The 19734-nt window shown below is 37.4% G+C and overlaps 1 protein-coding gene across 1 annotated transcript in view; it reads left to right on the forward strand.

The window, feature by feature from the left end:
• The first annotated feature begins 10475 nt into the window (after positions 1-10475).
• Positions 10476-19734, forward strand: part of SHOC1 (shortage in chiasmata 1) — a 48783-nt gene continuing 39524 nt past the window's right edge. Inside the window, exons 1-5 of the mRNA XM_072922621.1 lie at positions 10476-10545; positions 12344-12421; positions 16083-16212; positions 16792-16873; positions 18574-18764. Coding sequence (XP_072778722.1) covers positions 12353-12421; positions 16083-16212; positions 16792-16873; positions 18574-18764 — 472 coding nt within the window. The 5' untranslated portion in view covers positions 10476-10545; positions 12344-12352. The remainder of the gene's footprint in view (positions 10546-12343; positions 12422-16082; positions 16213-16791; positions 16874-18573; positions 18765-19734) is intronic.

Raw genomic sequence — 19734 nt, forward strand, 5'->3', positions numbered from 1 at the left:
TTTCCCAGCAGAAACAAAGACTCTATGTTCCCCCTGTGTTGCTGTGTTCTGTGTAATCTGTGAGCTATGAAGTGCTTCTTTGCTCTGGATGCCTGCCAAAAGAAATGATAAATGGGGTTACTTTGTTGCTCAGTCTTGTTCTTGTAGCTTTTATAAAAGTGTTGAACTTCCCAAAAGACGTTTTAAGTTACAGGTGCTTCAAGGGTGTAACAATCCACCCCAAAGAACAGAAGGAACTGTTTGGCTCCCTTCACAAGCTGCTGTCTTACAGGACAGTTTTAAGAATAAAAAAGATCAAGATGTTTTCTTTCAAATAAAAGTTAGATAAATTTTATTTTTATTATTATTATTATTATTATTATTATTATTATTATTATTATTATTATTATTATTATAGTGCAAATGAAGTTCAAATAAAAAAAAAAAACAAACAAAAAACCACAAAAATAACAAAAAAAAAAAAACCAACCAACCTAAACCAAACCAAACCAAACCAAAACCAAACCAAAACCAGAGAAAATTGCTTGAAACTGTGGTGTTGCCCATTCATTTCAGTTCACGGCACATCCTAACACGGAAATTTCTTTGGCTGTGTCTAGTATTAATGAATAATCAAGGCATGCTTCTTAACTTTCACAGATGAGAGTCTCATTCCTGAAAAGGACACCATAGTTTTGGAATACTGCAATACAAAACAGGGCACTGGCATGGGACACAGCTTATTGAAAATAGACTGAAGTTTTTACATTTTTTTCTGTCATTTGAAGTACCAAAGATCTAGTCTTTCTTGTTTACTTCATGTTAGATAAACTCATAAGGGCAACAAACACATCAGAAATATCTCTATATGGACTTTTATCTTGCTTCTCTCTGTTTAGTTTATGAAAACACAAATTAAGCATTGTTAAGTTTGCATCTCTGAACAGAAATATCAGTTTTATACTTTAGCTATTCAGGAGTTCTCTCTAGTGGTAATTCTCTGCTCTTGTCAACCTGCTCAGGTGGGGAGAGCTGGCTGAACTGAAACTTTAACTGGACTTCCTCTTAGTCCACACAACACACATTATGAAAATGTTCCCTAATTTTCCAGTGCCATACAAAAGCTATAACCAATGTCATATTAGTTACATGGGAAATCTGACAGCTTTGAAACAGCTTTGAAACAGCTTTGAAACAGTGAGTGCGGCACCAAAAGCATGACATGACGTATCAACATTGCAGAGGACAATATGTCAAAGAGTCTTGTAACTATGCTGCTGTCCTCCCTGCAGTACTGATGGAACATGCAGTTAGGCTCTGGAAGTGTAACATCACCTGTGTTACGCAAAACACTTCTTACATGACTGTACCATTCTTACACCTGTATATTACAAATCATGCAGTGCAAGAAGCTTTCTTATTCAAATAACTTACTAGTTTTATAATTTAACATTGCTGTGCAGCATTGCAAGGAAACTATACATGATGAATGGTATGGATGGGCATCAGGAAGTGGATGTCAGAATGGGATTACACAGCTTGCTGTGAGGGTCCAAGTCTTCTGATCTTCAGTTTAAGGAAAGGGTGTTTGATTTTTAAGTGTCTTAGTTTATGAACTTCGATGTTTAGACCTTGCTGAGCAAAAAAAATGCACAGTAGTGCAAGTTATTGTAGGCCTAGGACAGGAGTTAGGAGTATTAGCAGGAATTAGAGATGAAGCCTACTAACTAAAGTTGCTCTCTCCTGCTGACTTTCTGTCAACACAAAAATGACCCCACTACACAAATAACGGTACAGGTGTCTCCAGCTGAGTAGAAGAAATGGGCTTAGACACTGCTACTGATGCAGAACTGAAGAAGGGTAAATAAGAGGACAATGAAGGCACTTATATCTGTGTACAAATTCATCTCAGATTGAGGGCACTCCCAGCACAAAAGCTCAGATGACATACATAGCAGGGTTGGAATACTCTTGTGAAACAGAAGCAAATGCTGTTAGTCACTGTAAGCACAGTCCAGTGGTATTAGGGACACATGACAAACTCTCTTTCAGAGAGGTATTGCCATGTATGAACTTTTTGCTACTGCTACAGCTTCCAAAGCTGTGTTTCTTCCACCTTTTCCCTAAGAACAAAGTAATTATATCCTATTCAGACAGTTTATGCATATAATCTGTTCCAACTGCATTGATGACCCTAAGAATTTGCATTTTCCTCTTTCCCATGACTCTAGCTGTTAACATTAAATGTAATATTTCAGCAGGAAACCAGGCAACATCACTTTAATTAACTTCTGTGGTATAAAAAATGTGACCTTATGTACTGTAGTAAAAATAAGAATGAGCTCCATTACGGAACATTAATTACCCTCTCACTACACCACATAATTTGTTCAAATACTTCATAAGCCAAAACTTGACTTAAAAATATTTTGCAATAATTATGACACTTTGATCCATGATTCTGAAAGTATTTTCTGTTGCAATACATTACTCAAAGTCAGGCTTGTATAAGGATAAGAATTGGCATCAGAAGTGAGAAGATGGCACTTAGCAGATAAGGCAAAGCACATTGCATGCCTTTAGTTTTATCTCTGTTTCTTGGGCAATTAACATCCTCAAAATTGCCAGTCCCCAGAGTATATTAAACACTGTTAATAAAATCTTGTGACTACCATCAGTAACATATATTTTAGAATAACTGGACATTGTCTTTAAAACAATCTATCCCTGCTATGAAGTACCAACAGAATCTATTTTCTATGTGATAATTTCTTTTGTTTTCCCCTTAAAAAAATACCAAACTCTTGTCACTAGGTTTTACCCATCATCATAAAGAGAATGCATTGGTGCTTAAAAATATTTACTAAACGACACAATTTGGAAAATATTTTACCCAACAATGCTTACAATGTCAGCAATACAACACTTCACTAAACAGTGGATGACCATTTTTCAGTAGTTAATCTTTTATGGCATTTTAATGTCAGTTCAAAACAAGCCTCCTTCTGTCGTTCATCAGATATGGAAGATGAAACCAGATGACAAAAGTATGGAGAAACCAAGTAAAAATGCCCAGCGACTCACAGATGTTTTGAAATGTTAAATGTAACTTCCTATATTAAACCCCTTTACGCCCAGTCTGGTCTCATGTCTCCTTCAACCGCTACCAATATTCATTGCATCTGCTGAGGGAATAAATAGATAAAACATGTTGATATGGAAATACCTAATGAATGGTGAAAGGTGAAGGGGAAATAAATGTCTGTCATTATTGGTCCAGGTGAGGCTTTCTGACCATAATGCTACTTGTCACCACTATGAGCTGTTTGAGGGATAATTTAAAAATTACAGCAGTAATATTATCAGCACAGTTGTAAGGCAGACATCTTGACATCTCCTAAACTCAGATAAATCCTGATCTTGATAATTATGTCAAAGATGCTGTCTAGTTAGAAAAACTGAGCTCTCCTTGGAGCTACCACTGCTGTTACAAAGCCTTGAAATATTTAATTACAGACCTGTACTTATTCTAGCTCTTAAAAAACATACCTTTTTGAGGCTATTTTTAGAGACCCTACCCTATACCAGACATCACAGCTCCTGAGAGCATTCCAAATATCCATTAGTGTGTTACCTGATGTATTATTACACAACCTTGCAAAAAAACTGCATTTGTTTTGGATTATAATGCCCAAGAATCTGTCAACACCTTAACATTCTGGAAGTGTTCAGTGAACAGTAAGCTTATATAAAAAGAATTCACAACCAGCTGTTAGTCCTCGTGAGATCATGATGTCAGTCCCTGCTCACTGCCCACTATAGTAAAGACTGGGACACTCACCTCATATACAAAGAACTTTTCATTGCAGGTTCTCACTTCCTTACACTCTCCTGATAGTATTTATTCAAGGCCCTCCATTCTAACAATCACAGGGGGCTGCTGATTCCTTTGACAGAGAGAAAGACCAGTTTAATTTTGTTGTTTTTTTCTCATTATTTCCTGAAGTGCTTGACAGAAAGATTAGGCCATCCTTCCAGCAGCAGAGATGGAATTATGCAATGCCCAGACTTGTTCCCCTGCCCTCCCATTTGTAAGTCGCATTTTGTAAGCACAGTAGAAACTCCTGAGATGGTATCTGAACTACAGTCCTGTCATTAATCTGATAGTTAACTGGCTTTCAGAGCTGGAAGATACTATGACCTGTCAAACTTAGTATGTAGAATGTCAACAACTTGGCTTCATTTCAGCTGAGACCAGAAGATGTTGAGTCTGACCGTGATAAGAAAGCATATGGAGAAACTGTCAAAAATCTCTGAAAACCCCATTTATCCATGAAAACTGCCCCATCATAGTTAGCAAAGCAAAAAAGTTCAGTTTCTAAGTACACCTGTGTTTTTCACTCTAACACCAGAAATATCTTCCTGTAATTCCTGCATGAAAAAAAAATATTCTTTTCTCTATGATTTAGTGCATATCAATGTCATTAAAGCCATTAAGAACAGGCTACAACAATGCATTCTCCCTCTTCAGGAGATTTATGAAACCTCATGGGGTATAACGCTTCCTACCACTGTGAGCATCTCTTTTTTTCTATTACAGTTTTATATCCTGATTAATGTAGTTTGCCAGGTGCTACTGTAAAAAGTGCTATTGTAAAAAATTGCTAAACATTAGCCAAAGTCAAGACATTTGGAACACAAATCATAGTTCTGTGTATTTACTACTGTTACTCATTTTATGTGCAAAAATGTTCAGTAGAAGAGATCTCCATATTTTAACCCATATGTAAGCCTCATAAGTAAAAAAGCATATGTCACTCAAGCAAATAGTTTTACTAAAAAAAAGCAAAAAGTTTTACTAAACTTTACATCAGAATGTAACACTTGATAAGCTTAGCATCACAGATTTGCTTCAGAATTCTATCAGCTACCTCAGTCTACAAATACATCACAAATTATTTGACTTAACAAATTATAATTCCAATTGTGTTATTCAAAATTTGTTAATCTGGTATTAATTAAAAAAAACCCAGCAACATCAAAAATAAGTACTGTGACTTTAACAAATAAATACTGTGATGCTGAAGCACTTAGCTTTTCCATGCCCAAATCTCAAGACACTTTGTTCAAGATGACTGCCCAAGATGTTAGAGCAGTTTTGGTCAGCCACAGACCTATCCTGGAGTGAACTATTCAAGCTATTTACAAATACTTACTGAAGTCAAGAGAATAAAAAACCGCAGCTTATCAGCAACCCCATGTCAGTATTATGAATAGCCTGACTGTTGTCCTTTTTATTGAGAATTTCATTAATACCTAAATTTTCACCATTCTGGATACACAGGAGAAAAACAAATATAAATGCCTCAGATCCATTATCAAATGAGCTCACAGAAACTAACAGGAGAAAAACAAATGTAAATGCCTCAGATACATTATCAAATGAGCTCACAGAAACTAACAACCACTACAAATACTTAGCAAGTGTATAAAACATTCATGAAACAATGCCTGAGAGGCTTGGTGTAATAACCACACTGAGACATGGAAAACCGTCTTCAGTAAAGAGAATCACACAATAACACATGCAGATTTTGTGTTCATCTTTGTTCCTTCTGCAGTTTTCTGTTTGGTTTCCTCCACCTACACACAATATCTGGTTTCAGATAATTCCTGTTTGACTTAGTATATCACTAACGACATTGCAGATGTGCCTTGCCTGAGTCTGGACCTCTGTATTTCACAGCACTGTAATCTTACTATATTCACAAATGTTGTAAAGCCTCAAAATACAATCCCTGCTTTTCTCCTCTCACCTTGGCTGTATGTTGCAGTGAGACCTTCCTAAAACACACAGTAGTGGGGTGTACCCTCAACCTCTTCAGCCACTCTGCTGTCAGCATGTTGCCTCCTTTCTGTTTTCAACCCTTCACCTTTTCTCAACTGGCAGCTTGGGTGAAAGACAAGCTGTTTTCCAGAAGATGTGGATGTCCCATCCCAGGAAGTGTTTAAGGTCAAGTGGGATAGGGTTTTGAGTAACCTAGTAGAAGACAGATATGCCCATGGCAGGGAGGTTGGACTAGAGGATCTTTTAAGGTTGGCTCCTGTCTGTAGATTTAAAAACATTTGATGCTGGCAGAAGTACCTTTTCCAACCCAAACTATTCTGTGACTCTGGTGCATGTATCACAAAGTCCTGTGACATGAATCCTCCACTCACACATCACAGGGGAGCAAGCTACTATTGAGCTTGTAGAGGAAATGTTAAACATATAGAGTTTCCCAGCAATGATCCAGATGCAGTGAAGGATTGTGTAATTAAGCATTAAGGGCATCTTAATGCTAGTCTGAGAGCTGCAGTATTTAATGGAGGACAATATTTAGGATTTGTATCTCTATGTGAGGTGCTGCCCTCCAGCGTTATATATTTGCATTATATATTTCCATTAGGCAGAATATATTTTGCTATAACCTGGAAAAAGTTTCAGAAGCTGCTTCGAAGACAGCAGAGACAGAAATGGCAGCATGACAACACAGTAAGGAAGACATGGATGTTGAGCTTTTTAATGGCAGATGCTCACTGCAGAATGGTGTTTCCAGGCCAGAAATGCAACCCAGGACTGCTGGGAGTAATCCCTCCAACGTCATACTTTCTATGTACCTGAGTTCAGAGACAGACTTGGTAGCTAAGGGGAAGAGTAATGTCCTTCCCCAGTCTGAGCAATGAAATCCACAGCACTCCTCCATGCACTGAAATACAGAGCACCTATATTGACTGTGCAGGGAGTCTGACACTAAATTCCTTGGGTTAAACAATGTATGTGTCTCCCTGGTGATTAAAAACACACAGAGCCACTTGAAAGGTCCAGAATTTCATCATTTCTACCTATGCAGAACAGAAAGGACCTGCTATTGCTGTTCAAATTTAGACTTGAGTCACCATAACTAATTACCCCAGGAATTTTTGGATTCATCAAATATTGCTGCAGTTGTCTCAGACAGGTAAGTGACTTCACTGAGAAACACTGAAACAAATATAGCTATTTTGCCTTGTACTTTTCAATGAAATGACGCTCAAATGCGAAGTCTCAGTCAAAAGATAGGGATTCTCCGAGGTAATGCTTTATGCTTTCACCACATTTCTACAGCTAGCATACCTGTGGCAAAGTATTATACTACATTATCCCACTGCAAAATATCTTAGACCAATTTTTAAAATTAACAATAACAAAGCTCTAATCTTAAACGTATCACAGAATAAAAACATCTCACTCATGCTGTTTAAGTTTTTGTGTGTCTCCAGGGTTGTCTGTGGTTAGCACATCTTCATAAGATATAAGAACCATATGAAACACATCTTCATAAGGTTACTTTTAAATGAGTTTCCTCCACCATGCAAATGGGCTGGAGCCACTTCCTAGTGTCATTCACTCTGATGCCTACTCAGATTAGTATAAGATAAGGTTTCTAAATGTGTTTCAGAAGTAATACCATTACAATGGTATTACACACTTACTTGAATTTCTTTCAGGGCTTAGTGAGATACATGTGACAGAAGTATTCTTCATACAAAAAAAAAAAAAAGGAAGAAGGAAAAAAACATAAAAATATTACTTGATACTTCCTCCTCAAGAAAGAGGATTTGGAAAAACAATGCACAAATCTTTAGTGTTATATGCCAATGACCACATACCTACATACATGGTTTTTCTAGGAAGATAGAATGATAATTTGCAGTATATGTGAACTGTTAAACAAAAATAAGTTCACAAAATTTCTGTGTCAGCATAATCATTTAGTTATCATAAAGTTTTTACTTTCTCTCAAAAGCAAGCAAATAAAGCAAAAATGAAAATACATTAAAATTCCATGAAATCATTGTCCTTTTATTTCAGGGGCTACTGCTAAAGCCAATTTCCCTTATGAGATTTTTCCCTTCTCACAGACTTTAGGCTAATACAAAGACCTCTTGAAAGGAGATACCTGGAGATCTGAAGCCCTTCTTTCTCAGTGTGGGATCTTTCTGCCCACACTTCGCTCTTGCAAGAGAAAACTGTTCACCTAGATGTGTGGCAATGACAGCCCCTAGTGGAACCTTTCACAAAACCTTTTCCACAAGTACTGCTGGATTCACAACACGTGGATGTACATTTTTCTACGAACTATGAACAAATATGGCAACCTTTCTTCATTTTTCATGCACTCTAGCTAGAAATTAGCTATGTGTCCTGTTTCATCAAGTTTTCTATTTTTCTCTTGCCACCATTTTTATACATATTAATTATGTTTTCCAGTTACTTTTTTTCTGAAATGAAAGTCAGTATAAGGTTTTATTGTTTTTATCATTACGCTAATTCACAAGTTTTTAAAAAACTACTTGTTCTTTGTTTTCACTTGCAGTCCTATGGCATTACTTACTGGCAGATGCTTAGTCAGATGCCCTGAGATGGTTTCTAGATAACTGAAGGGGAATTAGAGTCTTTAACAGGAGGTGCAACTCTTGCCTGGTCTGGGAAGAGTCCATTTCTCATCCAGCTGAGTCTCCTTGCCCTGCTCTGGTGGTAGGACACAGATTGTCTCTGAGACACTCACGATCTCCTTGAGTCTGTCCCCCAAGAACAGAGCTCAGCAAGCTTGTGTCTGCAGTAGGGGCTGCTCCTGAGGAGATGACCCCAAGCCAGAGGTGGAGTTGGGCAGGTAGAGGAGAGGTTGTGGGTGCATTGCTCACACAGGGTGAGGAGGGGGTGGTCTCTCCAGTGTCTCCCCTTCTGAGAGCATCCCTGTGTCCCTACAGGCTGCCACATGTGGAGCACATCCCTAGGCTGCATCAGCCTTTTGGGCAGGGCTGCTCCATATCCAGACTCATGAGCATAGCTGGGGCTTCACACCCCTCCTGAAGTCATGAATACTAATCCTGAACCTGAAGGGAAATAACGGGATGCACCAACATGCCTTGGCACAGGGCAGCAAGAGTCCCTGTCCCCTGCCTCACCAGCCATCGTCTCGCAGTGCTTATCCCAGGAAGGGGAGTGAGCCCGGCGGGAACCATGCAGGGTGGAGTCTGAACACCAGGAAGGCTGCAGGCTGTACACTGGCACTTGTAGCAGTGAGCTTCTGCACCAGGCAAATACCCCCTCACCTTTTCTCTTCAGCCTGGGACCTCTTTGCCAGGGGCATGAACCTTTGCCAACAGCTTCTCGTTCTCCTGGGAATGGGGTGGGATTGTTTTAGCATGGATAAAACATGCATTTCTCTATATTCCAACTGGAAAGGATCACTTCTGAAGTATTTCAACTGGAAGTTAGTGGGTTCTGTATTGTGCCTACTTGGCCTAACAATTCATCTCCTGATTCTTAGAGAGTGGGATATAAATATACTACAAATATACAAATACCAAGAAAACTAAAAATTACTGGCATTTGCATTTTTCATATGAACAGCTAGGAAACACTGGTAATATGCCTGTGACCGAGTTAAACCCACCCTCAGAGTTTAAAAAAAAAATTAAAACCCCAATTCATTCATAGCAGTAAAGAAAGCATCTATCATACTTTTTTTTTTTTTTTTTTTTTTTAAACTTGTTCACTCACTGGAATGTACAAATACCAATGGAATTCTTGGAACCAGCGTGAAAAGTGTAAATTTTGTTTTCCAGAGAGAAACCAACCCTCACCTGGAACTGAACCTGCAATGAATTCTTGGAGGAGACACATTTTTCCAGACTCCCCAAACTATTATAGCAAATAGCTGAATGCACCTGCTGCAGTATTGCCAAGGGTTTTTGCACTTTGGATGTGTTCTCTGTGGGTATCCACATCCATGGTAAAAGTTGGAAAAGGCATGGACAGACAATAAAATGGCTTTGTGGTGCCAACAGTAAGGTGCCATTTCAGCAAGCAGAATTGCCTAGCCTAGTTCTGGGCTGGAATGTTGTGTATAAAGTCGGACGGTGTGAGGTGGGGGAGGGGAGACGGGGCCTTTGCACAGCTACTCCTGAAATTTTTGTCATTCCAGGGACTAGTCAGAGTCTAGGCACTGCAGAAATCTGACACTAAACTGCCTTCTGAGAAACACAATTTGTTCAACAGGCTGCAGCTCCCCCAACTAAAAGGCAGCTGGTTAGCCGTTCAGATATGACCCCTTTAAAAACTAACCTGGTCCCGTCCTTTTAACTTCTTCTCCCATGCAAGCTGCTACCGGGGGGACAGAAGAAGTTACTTAAGTGCTTTATTTATGCATGTACTGCTTTGAAAATATTTTCAGCTTTGAAAATCATGTAAGCTTTCTTAACAGCTAACTGTCGAGCGCCGCCATTTGTTCAGGCAGCCCGCAGGGACGTCCACTCCTGACGGAAGGGCGGGCGGGGGGAGCAGAGGCAGCCAGTCAGAGAGGACAGCTCGGCGAGACAGCCAATCAGAGGGCCGAGTTCTCCGCCTCGGCGGGGACAGCTCGGCGAGACAGCCAATCAGAGAGCCGGCTTCGCCGCCCCGAGTGGGCGAGGCTAAGGCGCCGCGGCGCTGAGGGAGCGGCCGTGTGACGCCGTGAGGGGCTGAGGAGCGTGACTGTGGTTGGTTCTTGTCCGTAGATTTAAAAACATTTGATGCTGGCAGAAATACTTCATCCAGCATTTTTCGTTTACTGAACACGGTGTTGCCTCGAGTCCTTGGAGAATGAAGCAGGGTCGTACTCGTTTTTCGTTTAAAAAGTTTGAAGACTTCCGTGTAGACTCACAGACTGGTATTTCTAGATCCCACTTTTTCAGTTTTAAATTGGAAAGTTGGAAAGTACCCGGATGCAGTGTTTTGGTTGCTTACTGATTGACACACCCTTAAGGAACTAGTGGTACCTGGAGTGACTACTGAGCAGTTAACTTCTAGGTGTATTAATTCAAATTTTATCACTGGGAGTCGTAGTTGCAATTCTACAGCTAACAGTTAAATTATTGCATGTCTGTATTGTTATAAAGAAGTTTTAGTCAGTAATACACATCAGTTATGCTAAGGCGCAGTTCTATCAACTGATCCATCCCTCCTTACAAACCATCCCTGCTTGCTCCACTCTCCCACACCAAATCTGTTCGATGTAGATCTGATGGAGAGTCCTGCAGGCTGTCCAAAGGGTTTTCTCTAACATCTTGTGATTTTGGTCCGCTGTTTCAAACTATCCACACTCCTTCCCTCAAAAGGTTCCCTTCTACTTTGTTCTCAATGAGATTGTGTATACCTTATTGGCTGTTTTGTTTCTTTGCCTGAACTGCTCTTTTTACTTCTGCACTACTTTTCTCTGCCCAGACTCCTTTCAACTAATTACTTTTTCCTCCACCATAGAATTGGTTCCAATTCTACTACATCCATACCTATGTAATTGGTATGTCCAAATTTGTTTAGGTAGGCAGTTTTAGCCTTATGTCATGATACTTACTGGTGCAAACATGAAGATTGCCTCTGTCACAGGTTTCCTTTATGGTCCTACAATTCATTTTGATTGAAATTCAATTACATCATACAATTTTTGATGTAATTATCTTACTTTATCTTTGAGGCTTCTACCTATTTTTGCGAAAAAGTATTGTCTTACCTTGTGTGGATCCCAACTATAATATTTCCTGTTTTGCATTCACGCTGTGTCTCTGGTCTTGTATAGTTTTTGCCTCTCTCCTGGTTCCCCTCAGAAACATCAGCTGACTTAGAGACCTGGTGTTCCATCAGGGCCTCGTGCTCTCAGCTAGCATATACAACATCTCCTTTTTTCTTGTCAAACTGGAAGCAGGGAGAAAGTCCCCTCACAAATACATGAGGCAGTGAGGAGTTAATAGTCTAGACCGTTGAATTAGTGCCTTTAAAAACTAATTTATAATCCATAAAAAAATTAGTAAATTTAAGAGTTAAATTCAGTTTATTTAAGAGTTAATGAAACTGATTCAGTTAACTTAGGAGTTATTACTTAAGGGAGTTAATTCAATTAATTTAAGAGTTGTTACTTAAGGGAGATAATTTGTATTGCCTGCATTCACTTAATGGTTCTAGAGGTTTTCTGAGAAATAAACACCAAGAAGCATAGCTAAAAACAGAAACAAAACAAAACAAACAAACAAACAAACAAAAAAACACAAAAAAAAAACCCAAAAGCCCAGTTCTTTCAGATAAAAATCAAATGTTCATGGTTTGTAGTTAGTCTGTTATATCCTTCCAGAGGAAGAATATTGAATGCTTTGTTTAGCCTTCTGCTACATGAAATTCAGTCCATGGTGCATGTGCGAGAAATTATGAAGCTATTAATGTTGAACATGACATTCAACCTCCTCTTTCAACATTTTGAGATGATATAAAAAGTTTTAACTGACCCATATTCTGTATGTCTTCCAGACAATTGAAATGTTGAAAACATCACAAAACAAGATGTTTACAGCTTTGAAGTATCACTCAACAGACTATTTATATGAGGTATGGTTTTATTGTTTCTCTTAATAGTCTGAATGAAAGATAGCAAATTTAATGAAATTGAGAAACAATTATACGAAAAGATTGAGTACACATTAAAAGAAAGATAACAAGAACTACTTTAGAATTCTCTCCCAGAGAAGTTATTGGGCTGCACTTTTTTGGGGTTACACAGTGAAGTGATTATAGGCTTTTTAAATAAAAAATATAGGTACAATTTTGCACAGTCTATAAAGTATCAGTTATTTTTAGTGTCTGTTGCATTTATGATTTACTTACCATGCACTACAAGTTTCCTGCTTAGAGCTTCCTTTGGAGAATACACTGTGTCTTCAAATAAATTAAATTAATTACTTTCTGGAGCACTAATCCAACTTTCTAGATAATTTTCTGTGTATTAGAATAGTGATACAATGCTGTATTCCTTAATGATTGTAGGGAAAAGTTTTTGCAATGTCATAGATTAATGGAAAGGAGATTTTTTTTTTCCCCCACACAAACAATGCCAGGAGAGAGGCAAATAGTACAACTTCTTATCCCCAAAGTAACCTGCCATAACTGGTTTTTACTTACATTTTCTAAGAAAGGCCACAGACCAAATACATGACTTTTCTTGCAGAAAAGCAGAGTAGTGCTTTGCCAGAAGCAGGCATTTGTAGTGTGTGAGCAGAACAATGTAGCAAGACATGATGCCTTCAGGAGTTCAGGGACAAGGACAAAGAGTACAAGGACAGACAGAAGCACTTCTGGCATGGAACTGGAGAATTGCAGCCTGGGAAGTGGTCCAGCAGTAGTACTTGCAGTTGAACTGCGATCCGTGTTATGAAACATTGCCCACATCCCTTTCCTTACAGTACAGCACCTGTTCCATATAGTGCCTGTGTATGTCCCTGCTGTTTTCTTAGATTGGAACAACCTTTTCTATTGTAATTCCAGCTGTATGCAGTCTGTCATGCAGTGTTTGTGTGAATATTTTCTCAATGTAGTTCCATTCAGCTTGATCACCAGTTGTTTCCATATTATCTACGAATAAAAAAAGAGGTGTGTTAGCAAAACATGTCATGGGCTATATGCAAAAGATAATTACATGGCTTTTCTTGCCTAAGTTTTGAGGAGGATGGTGCTGACATCAGGACAACTGAAAACTTTTAGAAAAGAAATGCTGAGTGACCTGCTGAATGGCTGCTCTGGAGCAGTGTAAATCTTGCTCTGTAGTGCTACAAGAAGGGGTCAATGGATGTGATCACACATTTAGAGGTATACAGACCTTGCTGTGCAAGGGAGATGCTGTGCTCAAACTGCAGCTTCTGGTACCACTTTTGTGCCTAGTTGCTACCCTCTGTAAAAAGTTACATTGATTTTTCCTCTTGTCAGTTGCACTTTACTAAAGCTTCCAGATTTTAGCAAACACTGGAATTCAATGACCTTATATCAAACTGCTTCCTGCACATAGCTCACTCAACTAGATGCAGAATCCTGCTCCTAATATACTTGTTACACACTTATATAAATTCCAGGTATAGTTTTTCCTGATTCCCTTTATAAGTATCTTTGAAGGAAGAAGTGTTTTCAGTCATCCTAGACACAAGAGTTACATACTTCACGCTCCTGAGTGTTGTAGGTGTGATTGCAAAGTCATCTTGGTAGTGCAAGGTTTTCTAGTGTTATAAACTAACAATACATGCAAACTGAGTGGAACTGGGATAATATCTTTCAGTTAGAAGAGAAATGTGCAGAGACCTTTATATTTTCTTGATAAACAGGGGTAAACATGCACTGATTGAATACTACAGCTATTAATAATGGCGTTGAAAAACACTTTTATATATTTCATAATGGCAAGAAAGGTTGTGTCTTATCAGACTTTATAAAGTGAACTAATTGAGCTTGAACATTATCCTTAGATCTGTTTCATTTAAAATCCTTTGTAAAATGCAGAATTTTCCTGGTTTAGGGCTATTACCTGTGATGATAGCTCTAGGATGTATTTCTTCCACTTCACAAATATCAGTGACAGAAAACAATTTTAGCTATTAAGCAAAGTTAGCCTCAGTAAAAGTGCATAGTGGTGTTTCAAAATTATTTCTGATCTTTGTTTTATTATTGCATGTACTTATTTGTTCAGTAATTTCTACTTCTACAGTAGCAGTAGCATTCTTCTTTAACCTATGAGTCTTTTGACAACTTTTATGTGGCAATTCTGACAGCTTCTTTTAATGAAGAGAATAGCATTTCCTGTTCCTTTTATCTCTATTAGGAAATTTACTAGCTGCCCTTTATTTTATGATAAATGCAGTTGTTTCAGCAATAAATTCAATACAGATTATCTAAACCAATATATAGCTAGTAACGTTTAGAAGATGTTATAGGTCCAGCTGTCCACAGTCAGCTGAGTCTGTCTTCTTTATTCAGAATTTGTGAAAGAGATCAGTGAGGAGATGCCTTGCTTTGACTTAGGCAAGAGGGACTCCCAATGATCAGATCTGTTTTTTCACAAGAGCCTTTTAAGGAAAAGGTGCTATGATGGCAGGAGTTTTTGCTTTTAAAATTAACTAACATTTACAGAATTGTAACTGTTCCACAAAGGATTAAATAGAAATGGAAAAAGGATTTGTATTGATGAAGTGGCAATATTTGTTTTCATAGCTTCTCATGTGTTTGTTTGTTTGTCAGTGTTGGTTTATTTTGGTTTGTGGTTTTGGGGGTTTTTTTTTGCCCCTAAGTTTTCTCTTTTCTTACAGGAAGGTTTGAAAAGTACACCAATAACTTGGCTATTCTGGTTGCAGTCCATGTCAGTGAAATATTTAAAATATTTCTAGTTTGTCACCCGAGATTTCTAACAGTACAACCTTTATTTGGCTTGACAGCATATTTTGGAATGAGTGAGCAGTTCTGTGACCTGAAGCAACACAGCTGAAGTGAGGCAATGGCTTTACAACTGGAGAAAAGTTTCTGGTCTCATTCATTATGTTCTTCCACATAACTATAACTAGTTCTCTTTTCCGATATGCCTTTCATTCCACAGACTTCTAAAGTACAACTTCTTTCTTCTTCTTTATATAAACTTGTTAAACAAAAATGTGTAAGTATAATTTTTCTTTGCTTCCTGAATTGTGGTTCTGTGCTCTTTATACAACAGGGCGTGGGTTTCTGTGACAAAAGAACTGTAAGATAATTTATTGAACTTGTATTCAATAAGAAGTTACTAAACTTGCCACATAGACTGTTTAATTCCAGAATTCAATTCAATACTATCCCCGATTTTAGAGAAAATGAAAGGCCTTTCATTAACTCATAATGACACATGAAAGACAAGGGGCCTTAGAATTTAAAAAGCACTAGAAACAGTGGTAGTAGGAATGATACTAAATTGTTTCTGGTCGGTTTATCAATGTGTCAATTCAGGAGACCATTCCAAGTGTTAAGATAAGCGCTTGTAATTGCACATTCAAAGCTTAGTTAAAGTGTAGCTAAGCATATGTGCAATTCTGGCTACTCAGAGATGTAGATTAAAAGTTCAATAGCAGATCAAGTAAATGTTAATTCTTCTCTTAAGAAGAAGAAAACCCTTGAAAGCAGTGGGATGTTTGAAGAGGCAATGCACAAAAAGAATGGAACCATCTCTTTCAGGATTTTATCACATATCTTTTATTTTTTTATTCAGAGCATGGCAAGGCAGAAGTTTTCCATCTGGAAATTATCACTTTGCTTTCCTCCCTGTTTACATCAAGATGAAAAGTATCATCTCAATGGACTTTTTGCTGATGATAAGTATAGGAAGCCATGGACTAGAAGTATGTTATATAATCCTTCAGTTTAGTTAGATTTACTGTAGATTAAAGGGAAAGCTTGTGTTAATCCATAATGTGATAAATGTGGTAAAAATAAGTATTTCCAGACATAACACTATGCCATTTCTTATAGCTCTTGGAGGTAGAGCATCTTCATTGCCCAAATTGAAGCAAATAGGTAATGGATATTTATTTGAGTGGCACCATAAATGAGATTATATTTGATTAGTTTGTAGAGATCTCTGGATAGATTTCTTTCCAGAGACATGTTTATGAAAGAAAAGCAATAATCAGAGATAAGTAAATTACCAAATCTGATTAGTTGGGAGAGGTTTGGAAGATGATACTGAGGTTATGAGATGTGGCAAAAAATGAGGTCTTCAAATGACAAAGGTAAATATATGTATAAAAGTGTTTGCATATTTCTTGTGCATTTGTATTACCTTTGCTAATGGAAACTAAAAGTGTTGTTTCTTCTATACATCATGTGTAATGATTAACCTCTGCAATTATTTAATCAATATATAAAAATTAATTTTAATATTTTCTGCATGATTTTTTTTTCTCGTCTTTTCATCTTAGTTGGTTCAACACAGAACATGATGGCTATTTCAGCACTTGATCAATGGAAGAAAAGTTTGCCTGTGGAGGATTTCCTGGAAAAGTCAGTAACTTTAAGTTAAAAACATTTATGATTTCTTTGATATCATTCAGGTATTTGGTGAATTATATGCTAATGATAGATGAAAACAGAATATGAAGATGTTTCCTGACCGTAGCAAGTGTGCTGGAGCTGTACACTCTATCAGATAGCTTAGAGATGGGGTTTTTTTTCACTAAAAGTAGGATTGTGTTTTTATGGAGTTCACTAGTTCTTTATATAATTTTTTAATAGTTGTGTAATCTATTTATGACATTGGAGAAAATCTCTGAAAACTGCAGGAACATGAAAATAAGCTATTTCTCCCCCCTCCTCTCTAATACAATTATCTTACATAACTGTACAGGTCAGCTATGTGACTTGAACATATTTTTCCATACTTCTGTCTGCATTAAAACATTTGCCATTTTCTAGAAAAGCCTTACTAGGACTTTGACTTTGGAAGAGGTGGCCTGTGTAGTCTCAAAATAAGCAACTCAATTAGATTTATTCTATCTATAAAACTGTAGTGAAACCCCGTGATTTCAGTGAAGTTCTAACTTGAGCAGTTAAGTTTTAAGGTACATGGATTTTCAAAGGCTTATGCCATGTGAAACTTTGGATATTATTTATTATCATTACCACATGGTTACTACTGGTGAACTATACTACTTGTAGCTTCAGAATTAATTTCTGAACTGTAATCAAAGAGTTGTAAAATAGTTGATTTTTTTTAGATGTGTAGCAGAGGTTCCCCTCTATTGCTAGTTACACATGAAGTCCTCTACTGAATTTCAGAGGTGTATTTATATGCTTTTATGTTATTATGATATTATAATAACATAATATATATTTATGTTATTATGATATTATAATAACATAATATATCATAATAATATAATAATATTATATTATTATGATATAACTTTTATGATCATTACCTCTAGATGACTAGCAAATAGCAAGATGAGGTAATAATAAGTATTAAAAATATTAATAAATCAATAGGATGCAAATTTGAGAAATCAATTATCTGAAATGAGAATAGTAAGTACAATAAGTGTAGATGAGCTGATTTGGGCGCTTCAGAAATGTCAGCACTCGTCAGAGTTACTATATTGTTGCACATATATGGGTAGCACAGCATTAACACATACTTTAGCTATTTGTAACTGTTTTGTCCAGATGCATGCTTAGCTGGGGAAAATCATGGGGTTTTTTTCCTTTCTGTAGTCAGATTATTTTCCTACTTATTTGGCAAACAGTAGGGAGGTTTTCTTAATAAATAATAGTAATTCTGAGGTTTGTATGGAAAGTTACAGGAAATAGAAATAGTTTTGTTTCTTCACTTACCCGGTATTTTTCCTATTGCTGTTACTTGCAATTTCTTCATGGTTTTTGAAACAGAAGTGTACATTTTAACCAGCAGCAAATTTTGTCAAAAACATTATGACATCAATAGGTTTGGTGCTTTTTTTCTTTTTGTGCAATTTTATGCTAGGTGTAAGCTTAAAAGGCTTTTTCTTGTGGAAGAGTTGAACATGTAATTTGACCATGGATCCAGTGAATAGAGAGAACTCTACTTTCCAATCTTCTTCAGTGAATATGGTGATTATCAAAGTTCTTAGAGCACCTAAGTGCTGTTGATTCACTGCAGAGTCAGGGAAATTACAACATTGATTTTGCTACAGCTTAAGCATCAGATATTTTTTTCTGTTTTTTAGGAAACCTATCTCCTCTGTAGAGTTTCAGACTAGTAATGATTTAATAGAAGTTATTCCAAGTTCAAATCCTCACTCTCAGACTTACACAGAAGAACCTTTTTTACTTATGAAGAATGGTTTTAAGGAAGACTCCACCCAAGACAAATATCTGAAGATTTACTATGGCACTGAATTTAAAGAACCACAGCAAGGTAAAATGCTCAATTCACTATTTTCTGAGTTTTGGTTGAGTAATCATGTTAACTTTTGTAATTTTTTTGCACATGTTCCAGAGACATTGATGCAATCATTTGGGTGATCAAAACCTTTGCAGTTGCATAAGGTATAACCACTAAAGACAGATTTATTCCCTGGAGAAGCAGGGCTTGTATTAGTAGTTCAAGAGAGCTGTAAACCAAAAGAAGTCTAAGATAGATTTCTTTATGGAGATCTGTTTGAGTTAGAACCATAAAAGAGTTTGGTGGGAACATAATCAGTATCCATAATTTCCAGGCTGTTATGAGAGAACAGAGAGTTATTACAGGCAGAGAATCATCCAAGGAGTGAAAGGGAGATGTGGGAATAAGGAGATTTACATATTGGTAAAAAATGTGGAAGAAGAACAAAAAACTCTCTTTGCCCTTCTATATGTATTATATGTGTGTAAAATGTGTGTGTAGATACATCTGTATTTCATACTGCAAATGTAAGGGAATGTGTCAAATGTGGTTACTGCATCACTTCTGTCTCAGGAGAGCAGTAGTTTAAACTCAAAAGACATGGAATAATGTGATGGCTTGGGTTGGAAAGGACCATTTATGGGAGTGCAACACCTCTCTAATCAGCTCAGGTTGGTCAAATCCTCATCCAACCTCACCTTGAACAATTCAACTCTAGGGATGGACTTGCCTCACCTCTGGCCATAGGGCATCCACCACCTCCCTTTTTGTAAGAAACTGCTTCCTTATATCTAATTTAAATTATCCCTCTTTAAGTTTAAAACCTACAACCCAAAAGGTGTATCCCCACCTTCCTTATAAGCCTTCTTGAAGTACTGAGAAACCACAGTAAGGTTTTCCTGGAGCCATCACCTCTCCAGGCATAACATATGCCAATTCTCTCAGGCTTTTCTCACAGAAGAGGTGTTCCTTTCCTCTGATTGTTCTGTGATCCCTCCACTTG

This window comes from Taeniopygia guttata, chromosome Z (genome assembly GCF_048771995.1).
Source record: "Taeniopygia guttata chromosome Z, bTaeGut7.mat, whole genome shotgun sequence".
NCBI lineage: Eukaryota > Metazoa > Chordata > Aves > Passeriformes > Estrildidae > Taeniopygia > Taeniopygia guttata.